Raw genomic sequence first — 19,057 nt, 5'->3', positions numbered from 1 at the left:
TTAAACCTTAGAATAGCTTTGGAAGTGGATATAGGCTGTAGGGTTAGAAGTAGAAGATAGGGTATTTTAAAATAGTATTATTTGTAAGTGATAAAATGTGAAGTTATTTTAAGTATGATTTAAAAAAAGATGGTTAGAAATGATGTTATATATAAACTGCTAAAGATGAAATAAAATGAAAATCAGATAGTTGGGACTTGGGGAAGCCAATTTAACGATGTTTAGAAAAATAAGGATATGACAAGAATTTGTTCGTATTGTTTGTCTTTTCTGTCTGTGTTTTATTTGTGTTATAAAATGAATAATTTTTTTTTGAAAAAAAAAATACAACTGGGGGAGAGGCGGCGGAGAAGCTCCAAGCATTGGAGAAGCTCACCATGCCCCCATGGGCGTGGGTGACCCCGCCCCTGGCGGCAGAATGCATCCCCCCCCTTGCACCAGGCACCCGAGCAGCTAGCTACACCGCTGCATCCAGGGGTCCTTTACCTTTACCTACCAAAGCATCTATACTATTGTTTCCACTACAAGGGCCAAAATGGAGGCTGGAGTGCTGCTGGTGTTAGGCTTGTACCTAATGCAAACAACCCCCTAGCCTGGTGACTGACACAACAGCAAGATTAAAGGAAGCGCAGAATGCAACGGATAGGGAGTGGATTTCAGGAAAACTGGCGGAAAGCATGGATAAAGGCGAGAACTACTACGCATGAGAAAAGCAATTTTGCTGGAACAGAACCATCAGGCATAGGCAAATCCTGTCTCGCCTATTTATTAGAGTTTTCCAAGTCCACAGGTGTTTTTGTTTTGTTGTTGTTTAGCCGTTTAGTTGTGTCCGACTCTTCGTGACCCCCTGGACCAGAGCACGCCAGGCACTCCTGTCTTCCACTGCTTCCCGCAGTTTGGTCAAACTCATGCTGGTAGCTTCGAGAACACTGTCCAACCATCTCGTCCTCCGTCGTCCCCTTCTCCTTGTGCCCTCCATCTTTCCCAACATCAGGGTCTTTTCCAGGGAGTCTTCTCTTCTCCTGAGGTGGCCGAAGTACTGGAGCCTCAGCTTCAGGATCTGTCCTTCCAGTGAGCACTCAGGGCTGATTTCCTTCAGAATGGAGAGGTTGGATCTTCTTGCAGTCCACGGGACTCTCAAGAGTCTCCTCCAGCACCAGAATTCCAAAGCATCCATTCTTCGGCGATCAGCCTTCTTTATGGTCCAGCGGCAAATCTAGTCAGCATGGTGCACTTAGACTTTCAAAAAGCTTAGGAAGCCCCCTGCTGGCAGCTTCTGAGTCAACTACTAGGCAGTAGGGATGTTACAGAGGCAATGATTTTGGCCCCATCTTGAGTTGGTTGCAATCTCTGCTGTTTCCTCCCTGCTTCAGTTCAGCTAAAACGTTAGTTTTAGCTATCTGCAAGGACTGAAACCGATGCAACAGATTCCATAAGCAATTTCCACGGCCAGGAAGCATCAAAAGCAACGCAGAAGGTAACTAAATAAAAATAATAAATGATTTTGTTATTTGTTCCCCTCCCTTCACCTTAAGGTCCCAGAGCAGGTCACAACATTGGAAACTTGTCCAAAACAATCTGCAGTTATAAAAGCAAGGTGGGTCCTAAAAACAGAGACATCAAGTGACAAAAGGACAGGGTAAAAGGGAAGGGGCAATCTTCAGCATCCTCTGGAAGCTGAAGGTGCAGGTACCCTCCTATGTTCCTCAGGAGAAAATAGGGACATTTCTCTGGTGACTGGGGGCGGCCGCCGAGACCACATAACACCGGTCTTGAAAGACCTACATTGGCTCCCAGTACGTTTCCGAGCACAATTCAAAGTCTTGGTGCTGACCTTGAAAGCCCTAAACGGCCTCGGCCCAGTATACCTGAAGGAGCGTCTCCACCCCCATTGTTCAGCCCAGACGCTGAGGTCCAGCTCCAAGGGCCTTCTGGCGGTTCCCTCACTATGAGAAGCAAAGTACAGGGAACCAGGCAGAGGGCCTTCTCGGTGGTGGCGCCCGCCCTGTGGAACGCCCTCCCATCAGATGTCAAAGAGATAAACAACTACCTGACATTCAGAAGACATCCTAAGGCAGCCCTGTTCAGGGAAGTTTTTAATATATGACATAGTGTATTTTTGGTCTTTGTGGAAGCCGCCCAGAGTGGCTGGGGAAACCCAGCCAGATCGGCGGGGTACAAATAATAAATTGTTGTTGTTGTTGTTGTTTAGTCGTTTAGTCGTGTCCGACTCTTCGTGACCCTCTTCGTGTTTTCTTAGAAAAAAGAGCACTCCTTCTCTTGGCTACTGTGGCAATATTAAACCTTTTCAGCCTGCTGAGGGAAAGCATAGACGAGTGGCAAGAACATTCACCTTCCATTTTCCGCAGCACTTGCACCAGGAACTGGGCCTCCTCCTGGATCCGCTCCTCGATGGACCTCTTCCCCATCCCAAAGTTCCTCAGCGTTAGAAGGGAGAAGCGACGAAGCTGCCTCCAACGTTCTCCGTTGGTTGGAACCACTCCTGGAAATGGAGAGACGCTCCACAAATCAGAGAAGGCAACACGGAAAACACCAGAAGAGAAAAATGACAGAATGAAAGGAGTAGCAGAGCAGTAAAATAATAGAAATAAAGGAGGTGAAAGGGATAATAGGAAGAAAAGGAACATAGAAATCTTCCTTAGATATATAGAGTTGGAAGGGATCCCCCTGGTCCTCGGGTTCAGCCCTCTGCAATGCAGGAATGCCTTCCACCGGATCAGCAAACTCAGCAAACTGACTGGTAGCTGCTCTCCAGGGTCTCGTGCAAATGCCAAAGACTGCAGTTGGGACATTCTGCATGCAAAAGCAGGTACTCTACCACAACCCTTCCTGAGGTTTAGGGGTATAGGGTGGTATACAGGTTGATTAATCACCATATTTTTGCTTTATAAGATGCACCAGACCATAAGACGCACCTAGTTTTTGGAAGAGGAAAACAAGAAAAAAAAATTCTGAATCCCAGAAGCCAGGACAGTAAGCGGGATCCCCTGCCAGGGAGAGGCTGCGTGTGGCTAAGGCTCCCCCAAGAGCCGCGCTCCCTTTAAAGAGCGCATGGAGTGTGTGTGTGCGGCTCTTGGGGGCTTTCCCCCAGGAGGGAGAAGGGCAGCCCTTCTCCCTCCTGGGGGAAAAGCCCCCAAGGAGCCACACACACACTCCACACGGCTCTTTAAAGGGAGCTCTGAGCAGAGCCTCTTGATTTATTACTGTAGAAAAAGAGGAAACTGCCTTATACAGATTCAGATTACTGATCCATCTAGTCAATTTTTTTCTGCTCTGCACTGTCCGGCAGCAGCTGTCCAGGGTTTTAGATGGCAGGGACTGGACTTGGGTCCTTCTGCATGCAAAGCATGTGGTCTTCTACTGAATCACACCCTTTCACGCTGTCGCTTTCCATCCAAATATCAGGTGTGTTCTTTGTCTCTTGGCAGCTCCAGGAGCAGTATGGCTCAGTCTTCACTGTCTACATGGGCTCCCGGCCAATTGTGGTGCTGTGCGGTTATGAAGTCATCAAGGAAGCGCTTGTTGATAATGCAGAAACATTTGGAGGAAGGGGACCAATACAGGTCTTGGATGACACCTTGACAAAATACGGTGAGTGGCAGCATGAAAACAGAAATTTGCCTTGCAGTGTTAGAGGAAGGCTTTTAATTAACTAATTAATTACCATATTTTTTGCTCTATAAGGACAGTAAGCGGGATCCCCTGCCAGGGAGAGGCTGCGTGTGGCTAAGGCTCCCCCAAGAGCCGCGCTCCCTTTAAAGAGCGCATGGAGTGTGTGTGTGCGGCTCTTGGGGGCTTTCCCCCAAGGAGGGAGAAGGGCAGCCCTTCTCCCTCCTGGGGGAAAAGCCCCCAAGGAGCCACACACACACTCCACACGGCTCTTTAAAGGGAGCTCTGAGCAGAGCCTCCCGCCTGCATTTACTCCATAAGACGCACACACATTTCCCCTTACTTTTTAGGAGGGGAAAAGTGCATCTTATAGAGCAAAAAATATGGTAATTAATTAGTTTCATGCTGCCACTCACCGTATTTTGTCAAGGTGTCATCCAAGACCTGTATTGGTCCCCTTCCTCCAAATGTTTCTGCATTATCAACAAGCGCTTCCTTGATGACTTCATAACCGCACAGCACCACAATTGGCCGGGAGCCCATGTAGACAGTGAAGACTGAGCCATACTGCTCCTGGAGCTGCCAAGAGACAAAGAACACACCTGATATTTGGATGGAAAGCGACAGCGTGAAAGGGTGTGATTCAGTAGAAGACCACATGCTTTGCATGCAGAAGGACCCAAGTCCAGTCCCTGCCATCTAAAACCCTGGACAGCTGCTGCCGGACAGTGCAGAGCAGAAAAAAATTGACTAGATGGATCAGTAATCTGAATCTGTATAAGGCAGTTTCCTCTTTTTCTACAGTAATAAATCAAGAGGCTCTGCTCAGAGCTCCCTTTAAAGAGCCGTGTGGAGTGTGTGTGTGGCTCCTTGGGGGCTTTTCCCCCAGGAGGGAGAAGGGCTGCCCTTCTCCCTCCTGGGGGAAAGCCCCCAAGAGCCGCACACACACACTCCATGCGCTCTTTAAAGGGAGCGCGGCTCTTGGGGGAGCCTTAGCCACACGCAGCCTCTCCCTGGCAGGGGATCCCGCTTACTGTCCTGGCTTCTGGGATTCAGAATTTTTTTTTCTTGTTTTCCTCTTCCAAAAACTAGGTGCGTCTTATGGTCTGGTGCATCTTATAAAGCAAAAATATGGTGATTAATCAACCTGTATACCACCCTATACCCCTAAACCTCAGGAAGGGTTGTGGTAGAGTACCTGCTTTTGCATGCAGAATGTCCCAACTGCAGTCTTTGGCATTTGCACGAGACCCTGGAGAGCAGCTACCAGTCAGTTTGCTGAGTTTGCTGATCCGGTGGAAGGCATTCCTGCATTGCAGAGGGCTGAACCCGAGGACCAGGGGGATCCCTTCCAACTCTATATATCTAAGGAAGATTTCTATGTTCCTTTTCTTCCTATTATCCCTTTCACCTCCTTTATTTCTATTATTTTACTGCTCTGCTACTCCTTTCATTCTGTCATTTTTCTCTTCTGGTGTTTTCCGTGTTGCCTTCTCTGATTTGTGGAGCGTCTCTCCATTTCCAGGAGTGGTTCCAACCAACGGAGAACGTTGGAGGCAGCTTCGTCGCTTCTCCCTTCTAACGCTGAGGAACTTTGGGATGGGGAAGAGGTCCATCGAGGAGCGGATCCAGGAGGAGGCCCAGTTCCTGGTGCAAGTGCTGCGGAAAATGGAAGGTGAATGTTCTTGCCACTCGTCTATGCTTTCCCTCAGCAGGCTGAAAAGGTTTAATATTGCCACAGTAGCCAAGAGAAGGAGTGCTCTTTTTTCTAAGAAAACACGAAGAGGGTCACGAAGAGTCGGACACGACTAAACGACTAAACAACAACAACAACAACAATTTATTATTTGTACCCCGCCGATCTGGCTGGGTTTCCCCAGCCACTCTGGGCGGCTTCCACAAAGACCAAAAATACACTATGTCATATATTAAAAACTTCCCACAGTAGCCAAAACTTGCCACAGTAGCCAAGAGAAGGAGTGCTCTTTTTTCTAAGAAAACAAAATGGAATTCTGCTCAGATTTGGCGAATCTCCCGGATACATGTATTTTGATTATTTTGCTGAATGTCCTTCCATCTTCCTAAAGATAGGGCTGCCATACACCTGTATTTTCCCAGACACAACTGGGATTTGGGCAGCAGAGTGGCGTCTAGGCAGATTTTTGGCGAATTGGCAAAATGTCTGGGGAAACCCAGATGTATGGCAAGGCATAGCTGTCAACGTTTCCCTTTTTTTAAGGGAAATTCCCTTATACCGAATAGGATTCCTTGCAAGAAAAGGCAAAGGTTGACAGCTATGATGGCAAGGGAGGGGTAATTTTTTAAATAAAATCCATAAAAATTACCAAAAAGCCCCAAAACTTAATATTTTGGGGGAGATGTTCCCCAAAACTCAACAACTTTGTATGGATCTTTTGGGAATATGGCAACCCTACTAAAAAGCCCATTCATGATTTTTAACTGAGTTGAGTTTTAGGTGCAGAATGTTTGTGTGTACACACAGACTAGATAGATTTCAGTTAAGACCCAGGGTCTGTGTTCCTTTGGAGAATTGAGACATGGCGGAGACCATTGTAGCTTTAAGGAAGTCCAGATCTTGCAGCATGATCCTTCAAGAGGATCCTGCCCAAGATGGATCCCAGTCTTTCTTCTTCCTTCTTCTCCCCAGCAACCCTTGCTGAAGTCACCCTTTTCCTGTCACCTCACACCCAGTTCCCTGGCCACCTTCCATATCCCCAGTCTCCGTTCCCACCTCAAGGCAAGGGGTGGGGGGCAGTTCACAAATTACAGAGGAAGGAAAGGAATAGAACCACAGCAACACCAACACTGTTTTTCTGAGGAGCTCATCCTCATGAACATTACCACTCCAAGACATTTCGACGCATGACTAAAAGACCAAGATGTTGCCGCACCCTTTCCACATACAGAAATCAACCAAACTGGCCATTGACTCTTACTTTAAGACTAGTCACCATGACCATGATGCTTGAAACAACAATAAATTAAGGTGTTTCAAGACTAGCCACAAGATCATTTTCTCCATTACACTTGAAGAATACCAGGGTGTGGTAAGCCTGACAGGACACCTTACTCTATGGTCTTAAGCCATTCATGTGTTAATTAGACTTAATCATGTTGGTTATATGAGGCTGGTTATCTCACAACCTTGCTATGTACTGCACAGATGCAGATATCTGAACAGCCAGAGTTTGCCCACTCTGCAGCAGCCATGTTCCAGCAGAAACCATGCCTGGAGGGAGGGAGAGTGGTCAGATAAATCAGAGAGTAGTAAGGATTGGACAAATCCGCTTTTGCTTTGACTCTCTTTTGCTGGTTAGCTGCAGCCATTTCAAGAAGAAACTATGGAGGGGTGGGGGCCAGAGACACTGGACAAATCACAGATCAGAAATGATCGCATAGGAAAGAATGGAAATTTTCAGCCCATTATGTGAAAACTCCTTTCCCCCTCCACAGGGCACCCATTTGATCCAACCATTCACCTCAGTCATGCCGTCTCTAACGTTATCTGCTCCATTGTTTTTGGCAACCGGTTTGAATATGAAGACAAGGACTTCATCTTTTTACTTGACACAATTAAGAAAACCTCATCAATTACGTTGTCCACCTGGTTACAGGTAAGGAAGTGGTGGGAGGTCTCTTGGATGTCACAGGCTGCTTCCTGTATAACCACAGGAAGGAAGAGTGTTAGCTGGTTCATGCCCTCAGCTGCCTCTGCCTAAATTTCTCATAAACTTAATTGCTCATTTTGCTTCTGGAGGACGGGACATGGTTCAGGAGCTGAATATTAAGTTCCATGGGATGCATGGCAATAAGGATGGGTAGGTCTTGATGAGGCTGCATGTCCTTTTTCTTCACAGATCTGCAATTTTTCCCCAAGCTTAATGCAGATCCTGCCTGGGCCTCAGCAAAAATTGCCCAGGTACATGAAGAAGTTAACAAACTTCATCTCTCAGAGGGTCGAGATGCACCAGGAGTCCTTCGATCTAAATTGCCCTCGGGACTTCATTGACTGCTTCCTGGCCAAAATGGAGCAGGTAGCAGTATTTGGGATTTGTATGCTAATACTATTGTTTTATAACATTGCTGCGTCTTCCTCTCGCCCCAGTGACTCAAGGACCTTTGTGGTCCCTTCCAACCTTACAATTCCATGATTCCATAGGTTCTGCCAAGCTCTCCCTAGCTCTCATTTCTTTTGTAGAAGACACAACTGGGGAACCAGCACAACATGCTAGATATGCCCCCAAACACCTGCCACCACTCTTTGAATTAACACCTTCCCTGCTCAATGGCTAGGTTCTACCTGCACAGTTCTCCACTTGTTGTAGTTTCACCTGGTTCCTGAGCTTGTGAGCTTCCCATTGGCATCTGGTTGGTCATTGTGAGATGCTGGACTTGATGGTCCAGCAGGATGCTGCTTCTCATATACCTCTGTAATTCAGCGTTATTTTTTATCAGTCTATCCTGTGATACTTTGAATCAGATTGGAAAGGAAATCTTGCCAGCCAGCTTTCCATAAAACCATTCTGTAGATGTACAAATTAGCCCCAGGTTTGATAACATTGCTCTTTTCTTCTTCTTTCTGTGTCAGGAGAAAACAAACCCAGCTTCAGAATTCATTCATGAAAACTTGGTTGCTACAGTTCTCAACCTGTTCTTTGCAGGGACAGATACAACCGGCAACACCATCAGGCAAGGGCTTTTTGTCCTCCTCCGATACCCAGAAATGGAAGGTAATAAAGCAAGGTCAAATCTGTCGCGCTCACTCTTGTTTCCTGTCTGTGTGGATGGCTGATGGGTTCCTCCCTTGCTAAATAAACCAGGATTCTCTTTTTCCAGCTCTAACTGATGGGATCCTCTCCCTTCAACTAGGTCAGAACCCTAGTTCCTTCCTTTGATCACACTGGGACTTATAGGCACCAACTTGAAGAAAATATTGGAGGTGGGCAACCAGGGTTTTTATTCCAGGGGGAACTCACAGGAACTCAGTTCTGGCACTTCTCAGGTGGCCGCCATTGCCATTCTAAGAGAACAAGGTGAGTTCTGGCACCTCTTTTTCTATAAAAATAGCACTGAGGGCAACCCTCCACTCCTGTACTTCCCCTGCTTCCACACTGCTGCAGAGCACGTCTTCCTTTGCCATGTGCAACTGCCTGTAGGCCTCTCCTGCTCCCTGACTGCATGCAAGAATGGTCCTTTCCATCTCCTTCTACATTCTTCTGGTAACCGGAGAAGCCAGAGAACAAGCCTTCTACATGCAAAGCAGGGAGGTCCATCTTGCTCATACTTTCTATGCTGCCTTGATATTAAATTGATGTGGGGTTTTACAAACCTCTAAACTACTGAGCCATGGTTCCTCCTCCTATAACTATATCTAACAATTCCTATGGCCTGTTAGCACTAATCCCACCGTATTGTTTATAGCAAACATCCAAGAGGAGATAGAGCGGGTCATCGGGAGGAACCGCAGCCCCTCCTATGAGGACCGGAATCAGATGCTCTACACAGAAGCCTTCATCAGTGAGATCCAGCGGTTTCTAGACATCTCACCAGTGGCAGCTCCTCATATGGTCACCCAGGAAGCACATTTCTGAGGGTTCACCATTCCCAAGGTAAAGTGAGTCGTGTGGCTAACAGAAATATTAGTTCAGATTTATACCTGCAGCTTTTGCCCCACTCTTTCCAGACAAACGTCTGCGTTTAGGTTTTGTTGCTTTTTGCTGCACAGAAACCTGCTCTTTGCCACTCGGTTGGAGCAAACATCAATTTGGGTTTTCTGTGGGTTGCCATTTGCTCCAGTTGAGCTTTAAAGAGTGGTTTTTCACACGGAAAGTTCCCGAGCAGCAACAACAACATGAAGAACAAGAACACAACACTCAGACATGGAACATGTACCGTGTCTGGAAACAGCGGAGGAAAGGTAAGTTTGGATAAGACCTTAGAGATGGAGGTGTGCACGTCTGCTTTCCAAACAATAGCCAGGTATTCAGATCACCATGAGTTCAAAATCTACAGTGGCCCAGATGTAGAGGAAGCAGAAGGAGGAAGCATCTAGAGGAAGAAGGAGTTGTCAGTTTGCAGCACCCAAAGGACTAAGTGGAGAGGCAAGATAGCCAGAGTTCAGATTTCCCCTAATTGCCTAAAAGCAATCCCTCATCAGTGGGAAAGGACTCTAGGAGGGCAGTGATGTACATCAGTATACATCAGTACATCCTGTAATAACTGCACTAACCTACCTTAGATTACTTCAGCCATCTTTACTCCTATATTTGAAGTAGTTTGAACTAAAGTAATGCTAGTATTTTAAAGGAAACATAAGAAGAACCTGCTTGATGAGGCCACAGGCCCAACAAGTCTAGCACCTTCATCCCACAGATGCCCATGTGAAGCGTACAGGCAGAACTGGAGGACAAGAGCCCTCTCTGCGCTTGTTTCAGTCCAGCCACTGGTGCTTTGAGGCATGCTGCCTTTGACAGTGGAGGGAATGTTGTGTTGAGACATTCATTCCCAGAAAGAACACTCAAAGTTGCTAAAAGTTACTGGAAGTTTCCAGAAGCTGTGGGAATGCTGGTTTGTTTACACCAGGGGGCAAGGTCATCATGGTGAGAACTGTTCCTACACATGCACAGCTTCTGTGCTGGAAGAATGAGAGATTGTTTCGTTTGTACTCAACTCTCGAACTGGAAGGATGTAATCTGGAGAGGTGGGGTCTTGAGGTGGGGTCCTGCAGCTACCCAGGGCAAGGCCCGCAATGTTTTAACTGAACCTCTATCAGGGCTCCGATAGAAGCTTGTTTCCCGGTATAGTTCTGTAACTGTTACAGTTTTCAGGAGTCGAATGGACTCCTGGAACCGATTAAGTTCGAGGACCAAGGTACCACTATATGTCCCTGACTCCTGCCAAGCCATGAGACTCTTCCCAGGCCACATGTAGTGACTCAGATAAATTGAATGATTCCCTATGGAGGGTACCATCTCCTAATCAGCAGAGCATTGTCCAGTCCTTAAGGGATTTGAACCAGGGATAAAGGCAGGCTAAAGAGGAAATATCTGAACTGGGCCAGTTGCAGTAACCGTTGCCTCCGGGGTCTGTGTCTTTCCTCTGCAGGGCACCACCGTTATTCCTTTCCTGTCATCCATCATGAAGAGCTCCAAGTACTATGAGACACCCAGGAAGTTCAATCCTGGCCACTTCCTGGATGAAAACGGGGCCTTCAAGAAGGTGGAAGCCTTTCTGCCATTCGGAGCAGGTGATGGGCCTCTGTTTAATACGTCCAGAATAGAGAGGAGGAGCGAATGAGAGGGTTGGCTTGGTTTAGCCTTAGGAGGAATCTAAGGATCTGTAGTGGGAAAGAGAGGGGGATGCAAAAGAAGAGCAAAAAATGTTGGATTGTATGGCCTGGGAAATATTGAGTTAGGACTCACCCTGTATATATAAATGGAACTCCTGTTTCTTGCTTTTCCAGGAAAAAGAGCTTGCCCTGGTGAAGGTATGGCCCGTATGGAGATTTTTGTGTTCCTTACAACACTGTTGCAAAACTTCCATCTGAAAACGCCCAAGCAGCGGGAAGAAATTGACATTGCACCAGGAGTGGAAAGTAATGGACATGTTCCCCGGCATTATCAGCTTTGCATGGTTCCACGGTGAATGGTCCTTGATACAAGAGAGCTGAAATCTCTGGGAGACTTGGGGGACTGTCCATTGTGTCTGTTTCTTCTTAATCTGAACTCCTTTCTGTCTCTCTGATTTGGTGATAATATTGACACAATGAAGGTTTGTGTCTGAATAACTGCTTTGAAAACCTTCAGCATAGATTTCAGTGTAAACGTTTTATGGTTGAAACACTGTTTTGAAAATCTCTACGACTAAATTGCCGTATGCACAGATCTCAATATAAAAGGAGTCTGCCCATTCTGAATTTCTTCTGTTTCTGATTGTTCTCATGGTAGAAAAAGGTAAAAGGATTATTACCCAGGAGAAGAAAGCAAAGATCTTGAAAGTTAAAGTGAACTTCATAATTTGAATATCAAAGAAATGACAACTGAGGTAGTTCACTTAGGGGGAAAAGTTGAGGTATTGAATTTGAAACTCAATCAGGCAAATGAGACAAATTTGGACTTACTAAAGGAGTTTGATAATCCACAATGTAAACCTAGTCTTAACCCTAATGGAATACCAGAAGGGGATAAGGTGGAAGTTCCTGTACATATAGACTCAGTGTTCTGTCTTAGTATACATATGCATTCGAAGTAAAAAAAAAAAAAAGAGAGATACAAAGGCAAAAATGTCCTTCCTTAGAGCTAGTCAAATGATAATGAAAGGATTTAGGGGGAAGGAATCATGGAATGGCCCCTCCAGACATTATTTTTACTGAGCATTGTTCATGATCTGTGCTCGTGGGGCAGTTGGGGTGGTCATAAGTGCCTGGCGTGCTCTGGTCCATGGAGTCACCAAGAGTCAGACACGACTAAATGACTAAACAACAACAACAACATATGGAATCATGATTTCAGTACTGTTTGCTCCTGAAAACACTTACAGGCATTCGTATTTTGTTGTTTGCAAGAGGTCTCCTGCTAAAACCATGGGACTTTTCCAGGTCTAAAACATCAGTATTTTAAAATAATAGCCATTTCCTTAGCCAGCATAGACAGGATGCCTCATATCATAAATCTGGCAGGGGGAATCTGCCTCTGTCTTTAGAGTCTACCAACAATTTGTATTTGCATATAAATATGACAGATGTTGTGGAGTATTGCTTTATATCTTGCTTTCATTGTGCTATAGCACAAGTGTGCCCCTCTTGGCAGCAATCATGTAGTTGCATTGGGAAAACGTTGGAGAATTACTAATAAAGTGGAATGTTGCGTGGGTAAAAAGGAAAAGGGACCCCTGACCTTTAGGTCCAATCATGGCCGACTCTGGGTTTGCGGCGCTCATCTCTCTTTATTGGCCGAGGGAGCCGGCGTACAGCTTCCGGGTCATGTGGCCAGCATGACTAAGCCGCTTCTGGTGAACCAGAGCAGCGCATGGAAACGCCGTTTACCTTCCTGCCAGAGCGGTATCTATTTATCTACTTGCACTTTGACATGCTTTCGAGCTGCTAGGTTGGCAGGAGCTGGGATCGAGCAACGGGAGCTCACCCAGGGATTCGAACTGTCAACCTTCTGATCAGCAAGCCCTAGGCTCTGTTGTTTAGACCACAGCGCCACCTGCTGGTAGTCCAGTATAAATCCCTTGAGAATGCATTATTATTGCATAAATGGCATGCTGCAGAATACACCCACAAAAAAGCACCAGTCTGGGGAGCAATCTTAAATTCCAGACAACAAAGCATAGTTCAGAAATGGCAGGTGCTGCCCCACTTCATCAGTAGCTGGAGAGGGAGACACCATATCAGTGACAATGACCAAAAACCAGTTCCGAGAACAATCTTGACTTCCATACAACAAAGGTTCATTGTCATCATGTTAAAGAAAAGCAATCCAAACACTAAAGATTCGGGAGTACCGCCTTCTGTTGCTGGAAAAACAAAAGAAAGTAATTATTAAATTGTTTAAAGCAAAGCAGAAAGCTTGATTGATGGTGGAAATAAAGATTTCAATGGATGATAGAAATTTCAGTATCTTTTTTTGTTCCCTGCCACTAAAGAACACGAGAAAATGAAAGTGGAGCAATCATTGCTAGCTGTGAGAAAAAGAATACGAAGCAGGAACACAAGAAGTGTGAACGTGCCCAGTCTCCCTTGATTAATATGATTTGATAAATATATGAATCAATGGTACAATTGCCCTTGGAATACTATGTGTGATTCTGTTTGCCTGACCTCCAAAAGGAAATTGTAGAACTGGAGAAAGTTATTATTATTATTAACAACAAACAACAAACAACAACAACAATTTACTTATACCTCAGCTTTTCCCCCTGACAGGGACTCAAGGCAGCTTTTGGATAAAATAAAACAATTAAACATGAATAAAATTAAAACCACCCACAACCCACCCACATCACATACAATCACAGCAAAAGCAGAACGGCAGCAGCCCATTTGTTAAAAGCAGTCGGTTTCCAAAATGGAAGTCAGTGCAATTGAAATGAAACTAAGATTTCTCCAGGGCAGGAGCGTTTCTCTGTGGGATGACAGCAGGGGGGAAATCAACGAGCGGAATTGTTTTAAGAGGGCTTTTTCCCTAGGGGGTACTGACGGGCACGCAGTACCCATACCCCTCTCTCTCTTGCTTAAAAAGTGTGGTACTTAGTGTAACAATTTCATGGTGAGTACCAATGAGGCATCTGATCAAGGCCTGTATTTTAAAATGAGCTTAAAGATATATTTGCAAATGTTTGTATGTTTCATGCCAGGCGGAAACCAGCTGGCTAAGTACTCTGGCAGTTGTTTATCTTCCTGCTCTCCTGAACAAGGGCCCCCCTGATTTATAGCAGTAGCAGGAGACAAGTTTCTCAAAGTTGTAAAAGGGAATTACAGGCTGGGAGCAAATGTTACACTGACCCTACATATTACAGAATACAATCAAGCTGCAAAAACACTAATTAAGAGTTGGTAAATAGTAAGATTTATGGTTTAACAGAAAATAATACCATGTGCCTCCCATCAGACTCTAGCCATATTTTCCTAAGGTTTAAGGTATACTGAGAGAGTTAAAGGGCAATAAATTTTGGGAAGAGCTAATGGGAAAAGCAGCTGGCTGGGAAAGGGGGGTGTAAACTGAAGAGGCTTCTTTTGAAGCTGTTTTTACTGAGTTCCTTTTTTACTTTGCAAATGCCTTTTTCCTCTAAAAAGCTATCTATGTTATGTATGAGATTTGTTGGCTTAATGTAATTATGCAAAGGATTTAGAAAGTAAGAAATGTTAGATTCTTATGTTAGATTCTTATTTCATTGATGGTGTGTGAGAATGTGAACCCAAGATCTCTGTTTCGATAGAATTTAATACCATGAGCCATTTGTTTTGGAATGCAGGAGCAACAGGGGCAAAAGGTGATCTGGTAATTAAGGTGCCTTGTCAAGGCAAATGTAAGATATATGTCTACTTGTCTGCCATTTATGGATAGAAGGAAATATAGCTCTTTGTCTCCCATAAAAGGTAATAGGAAATGGGTGTATCTTTTATGATTGGTTCTAGCAAACAGCCAATAGGAATTTCAACCAGGCTGATTGGACAGAGGCAGCCAAAGGAGGAGCAAGGGGGCTGGGCTGAGGAAATATAAGTGCTGGCCATCAGGGCTGGAGTGGGCAGAGCTTTGGTAACCATATACCACTGTGTCTATCATTTATTTGTCTGACAAATAAATTATTAATTTAATTTCTCTATTGCTGCGTTGAATATTTCATTCCAGCTAAGCGTTAACCACAAGCAGGGTGCTACACTGGCACCTATTTTTCTAGGAAAAAAGCATTAGTTTTAAGAGTTGTCTTAAATGTCAGAGCTCAAGTTTTTTTTTATTTTTTGGAAGGAGGTAAGAGGCGATAGGCAGATCCTCTGGATACTGGGGGAAGTTGGATTTCTCAGAAATTTCAGAGTGTAGTGTTGGCTCAGCTATGTCCAGACCAGCAGTGGGGCATCTCCAATTAGGCCTATCAGACTGTACCTTTTGGCCCCTTAAGCCCTTTTGGCCAAGCCACACATCCCACCCTACCTTTGGCATCATGTATGATGTCAGGTGTGGGGCAGTGTGGTATGCCCCACAAAAGACATTGCAATCTGCAAACAACAACATCCTGGAGATCCTGGGCCTCGGGGAGAAAAGGCTGGCCTTGAATTTCAGTAAGGCCCAGAAGCTCTGTGCCTGGTATGACCTCACTGAATACAGTCCTCTAGAGTTACCTCTGCGCGCTGAACCCAGAGGCACTGCTATTGCTGGGAACAGACTCAGCCTCCCCTATGCAGCAAAGGTCTGGTCAATGAACAGCCCAAATACATGAAACTATGTAGACTTTCTCCCCAAAATAATGTCACTGAATGAACTTTTCTTCACTCAGATCATTGCCCTGGGGCAATCGGGGGGGAAATTAACCTCTCTAGTCATGAGGAGTGTCCTCCGTTGCCTTCCTTGCTGATACCAATGTGCAGAGGACACCAAAGTGTGCTGGCAAAACTCATAATAAATAAGTTATGCAAACTGACCTTTATCCCTGTTATTCTTAACACTGGCTCATTCGTGGAAAATAGTTAATCTTTAAATGAGTTCAGGCCCCTTTGATTTATAGGCAGCGCTTGGGATGCCCATCCACTTCTTTGCAGAACCAAAGTACCAGGAGCAGCAAACTCAACGAGGGCCGTCTGCTCCCAAATGGGCCTCTTTGGAGTGTTGCCCTTCTTGCTGGTCTCCTGCATCACCTTCTTGCTTATCCTAATCCGGAGGAGAGATGCCACAAAGGGCAAACTGCCCCCAGGCCCCACCCCGTTGCCTTTGGTGGGCAATTTGCTCCAGTTGGATGTTCGGAACATCGTAACATCTTTTCAGAAGGTGAGTGTGGGTTTCTGCTGCCAGCAGGGTTGGGGGCTGCTATGTGAAGGAGGTGTCCCAGTGCCATTTGGAGTGGAAGAGGAGGAGCTACCCCTAGGCAGGATTTGTTACTGCAGAAAAAGAGGAAACTGCCTTATACAGACTCAAACTATTGATCCATCTAGTCATGTTTTTTTCTGCTCTGCACTGTCCAGCAGTAGCTCTCCAGGGTTTTAGACGGCAGGGACTGGACCTGGGTCCTTCTGCATGCAAAGCACATGGTCTTCCACCGAATCACACCCTTTCACGCTGTCGCTTTCCATCCAAGTATCAGGTGTGTTCTTTGTCTCTTGGCAGTTCCAGGAGCAGTATGGCTCAGTCTTCACTGTCTACATGGGCTCCCGGCCAATTGTGGTGCTGTGCGGTTATGGAACCATAAAGGAAGCACTCATAGATAATGCAGAAGCATTTGGAGGGAGAGGACTGATGATGGGTATGGATGAAAGCATCAGGGATTATGGTAAGTGGCAGCTTGAAAATAGAGTGTTTGTAGCAGAAATGAATGCAACCGAAAGCTGGGATGGGATAAATTTATCTTGCAATATTAGAGGAAGGGCCATAGCTCAGTGTCAAGAGTACCTGCTCTGAATGCAGAATGTCCCAGCTACAGTCTCTGGCATTTACTTGAAACAATGGAGAGCAGGCACCAGTCAGTATACTGAGCTGGATGGACCACATGCCTGACTCGATAGAAGGCAGCTCTCTATGATCCCTGTCTTCTTCTTATTTTTGAACATTATCCATGTAAACCCAATAATAAAATAGGACTTCATGAGTCAAACATATAAAAAGTAAATCAAACCAAGCCCAGCCTGGGATGCTACATGCACAAGAAGCAACAATAAAGCAATTTATCTGGATATTTGCGATGAGATAACATACAAGTGGAGAGTACCATCATAATAAATGAGAAAGCAAGAGGTGTGGTGCACTTGATTTACAAGATATACCAAAACATGAAGCTATAACTGAAGCCACCAGAGGGAGAAGGAGCGCTGTGAGTCTATAATTTAATATAGCTCAGGACTGAAGAACTACTTTTAGTCTGAAAATTGCATTCCACCATAGGAAACTTTTCAGTGATGTGCAGGACTGTGGTAAGTGGTGCTGGAGCCAAGGTGTGGGGGAAAAGAAGAGGGAAAGGTTTGCATGGCCTTCCCCCCCTTCCTTCCTTCCTTCCTTCCTTCCTTCCTTCCTTCCTTCCTTCCTTCCTTCCTTCCTTCCCCCCTTTCGCCTTCTTTCTGCCACACACACCTTATCCTTCCAACTGTTCTTGTCTCAGTATTATCTGAGCTAGATGAACTAAAGAGTCTGACTCAGTATTCCTGCATTCCTGCATGGCAGGGGGTTGGACTAGAAGTTCATGGTGATCTCTTCCAACTCTATCATTCCAAGGCATTTTTCCTATCTTCCTTTTCTAGGGATGGGGGAGAAATTTGACTCACTTTCGATTTTCTCACTTTCCAGTGTTCTCACTTTCCCCCATTTCACTCGTAGGAATGGCAAGGTCAATCAATTTGGCTTTTCTAGACTTCTCATTTTTCCACTACTCCACACCACTTTTCTTTAAAAACAGCAACAAACCTCTCCAAAATTCTCCAGTGTTTTAGTTCGGATTTCTCCTAGTAAGCACAACGGTCCTCCCTGCCGTTGTGACTAATGTACACATTTTATCTTTGCAAGCAATTTCCCCAATACAATGCATTTTGATGTTATTTTCACTGTTTCACGAATATATTTTAATGCCTGCTTTCCACTGTTTTTATAAATATTGACTGGAGAACCGCACTGCAAAATTTGGACAAGTGCAAATTTTGAAGTGTGGCTGTGTTTCAGTTCTCCTATTGTTTTGCAAAGTATAAATGAGTGTGAATTAAATGTGAACCGAATCCTATTTAATGTAGGTAAGCTGCTTCTTCTCTCTCCCTTCACAGCTGCCTCTTCCTCCCTGCCCTCATTCTCACTTTCTCTCTCTCCATCTTCCATTTCTTTCTTGTTACCATTTGCACCAATGGAAGCCACTGGAAAGCCGAACTCTTGTTGGGATGGTTGGGAGGTCCCAAGAAGGAGAGCCATAGGCCTGGTGGTTGGTTCCTGTGGTCCAGAGGCCTGCCACCCCTGAGCTGATTCAAGGCGGTGAAATTATGCCGAAAGTCTGCTACCCCTCAGCTCATGCCAACTGTCCCTCCATCTTTCTGTGCAGTGACTTCCATGCCAGGGCTTCCTCTATAACTGCTGCAATGCAGGGGGTTGGACTAGAGGACCCCTGGGGTCCCTTCCATGTCTACAATACTGTGATTCTATCCCTCTTCATCTCAGAGAAACCAGAAACACATTGCTTTTTCCACTGTTCTCTGTGTGGCCCTTCCATCTTCTTTTGGACCTGACTTGTAGTGAAGAAAATGTCCCCCCTGGAACATATGGCTGCCCCTGTGAGAACGGGATTGTTAAACTAGAGGGAGGTTCTGTGTGCCATTGTTTTCCGTGTAGCGCCTCCATCTTTTCTCCCCCAGTCTTCTGCCTTTTTTGTGGCGTTTTTCTCCATTTCCAGGTGTGGTTTCCACCAACGGGGAACGGTGGAGGCAGCTGCGTCGCTTCTCCCTCACAACCCTGAGGAACTTTGGGATGGGGAAGAGATCCATCGAGGAGCGGATCCAGGAGGAGGCCCAGTTCCTGGTGGAAGCCCTGAGGAAAACGGAAGGTGAACGTTTCCCCTCGGAAGGGGCGCCGTGTGCTTTTTGACATTGTCGTAGCAGGAGGCGAGGAAAACGATGTTGTAACTGAGGAACGGCCGCTCATCCTGCCAAAACACCCGCCATGCTTTCCTCACAATCATTCAGTCCCCTGTCAAATAAGTGGGTCTGGCTTTCCTCCTTTACACC

The 19,057-nt window shown here is 45.6% G+C and overlaps 2 protein-coding genes across 2 annotated transcripts; both read left to right on the top strand.

Moving 5' to 3' along the window:
• Window positions 1-3,216: 3,216 nt before the first annotated feature.
• LOC310768110 (cytochrome P450 2B4-like) lies at window positions 3,217-12,139 on the top strand. Its single transcript, XM_083625820.1, has 10 exons — window positions 3,217-3,612; window positions 4,809-4,899; window positions 5,001-5,305; window positions 7,105-7,355; window positions 7,485-7,685; window positions 8,240-8,381; window positions 9,073-9,230; window positions 9,448-9,568; window positions 10,709-10,897; window positions 11,114-12,139. Exons 1-10 carry the CDS (start codon window positions 3,330-3,332, stop codon window positions 11,293-11,295), a joined length of 1,923 nt encoding a protein of 640 aa, XP_083481946.1. The 5' UTR covers window positions 3,217-3,329; the 3' UTR covers window positions 11,296-12,139.
• Window positions 12,140-15,892: 3,753 nt separating this feature from the next.
• On the top strand, window positions 15,893-18,917 carry LOC310769070 (cytochrome P450 2B4-like; the record flags this gene model as incomplete). Its single annotated transcript, XM_083628153.1, has 3 exons — window positions 15,893-16,136; window positions 16,473-16,635; window positions 18,727-18,917. Exons 1-3 carry the CDS (start codon window positions 15,960-15,962, stop codon window positions 18,915-18,917), a joined length of 531 nt encoding a protein of 176 aa, XP_083484279.1. The 5' UTR covers window positions 15,893-15,959.
• Window positions 18,918-19,057: the final 140 nt, after the last annotated feature.

This window comes from Podarcis filfolensis (genome assembly GCF_964270895.1).
Source record: "Podarcis filfolensis genome assembly, chromosome: 8".
Taxonomy (NCBI): Eukaryota; Metazoa; Chordata; class Lepidosauria; order Squamata; family Lacertidae; genus Podarcis; species Podarcis filfolensis.
Note: the sequence above shows the minus strand (reverse complement) of the source record. Positions and strands in the feature narration are given on the sequence as shown.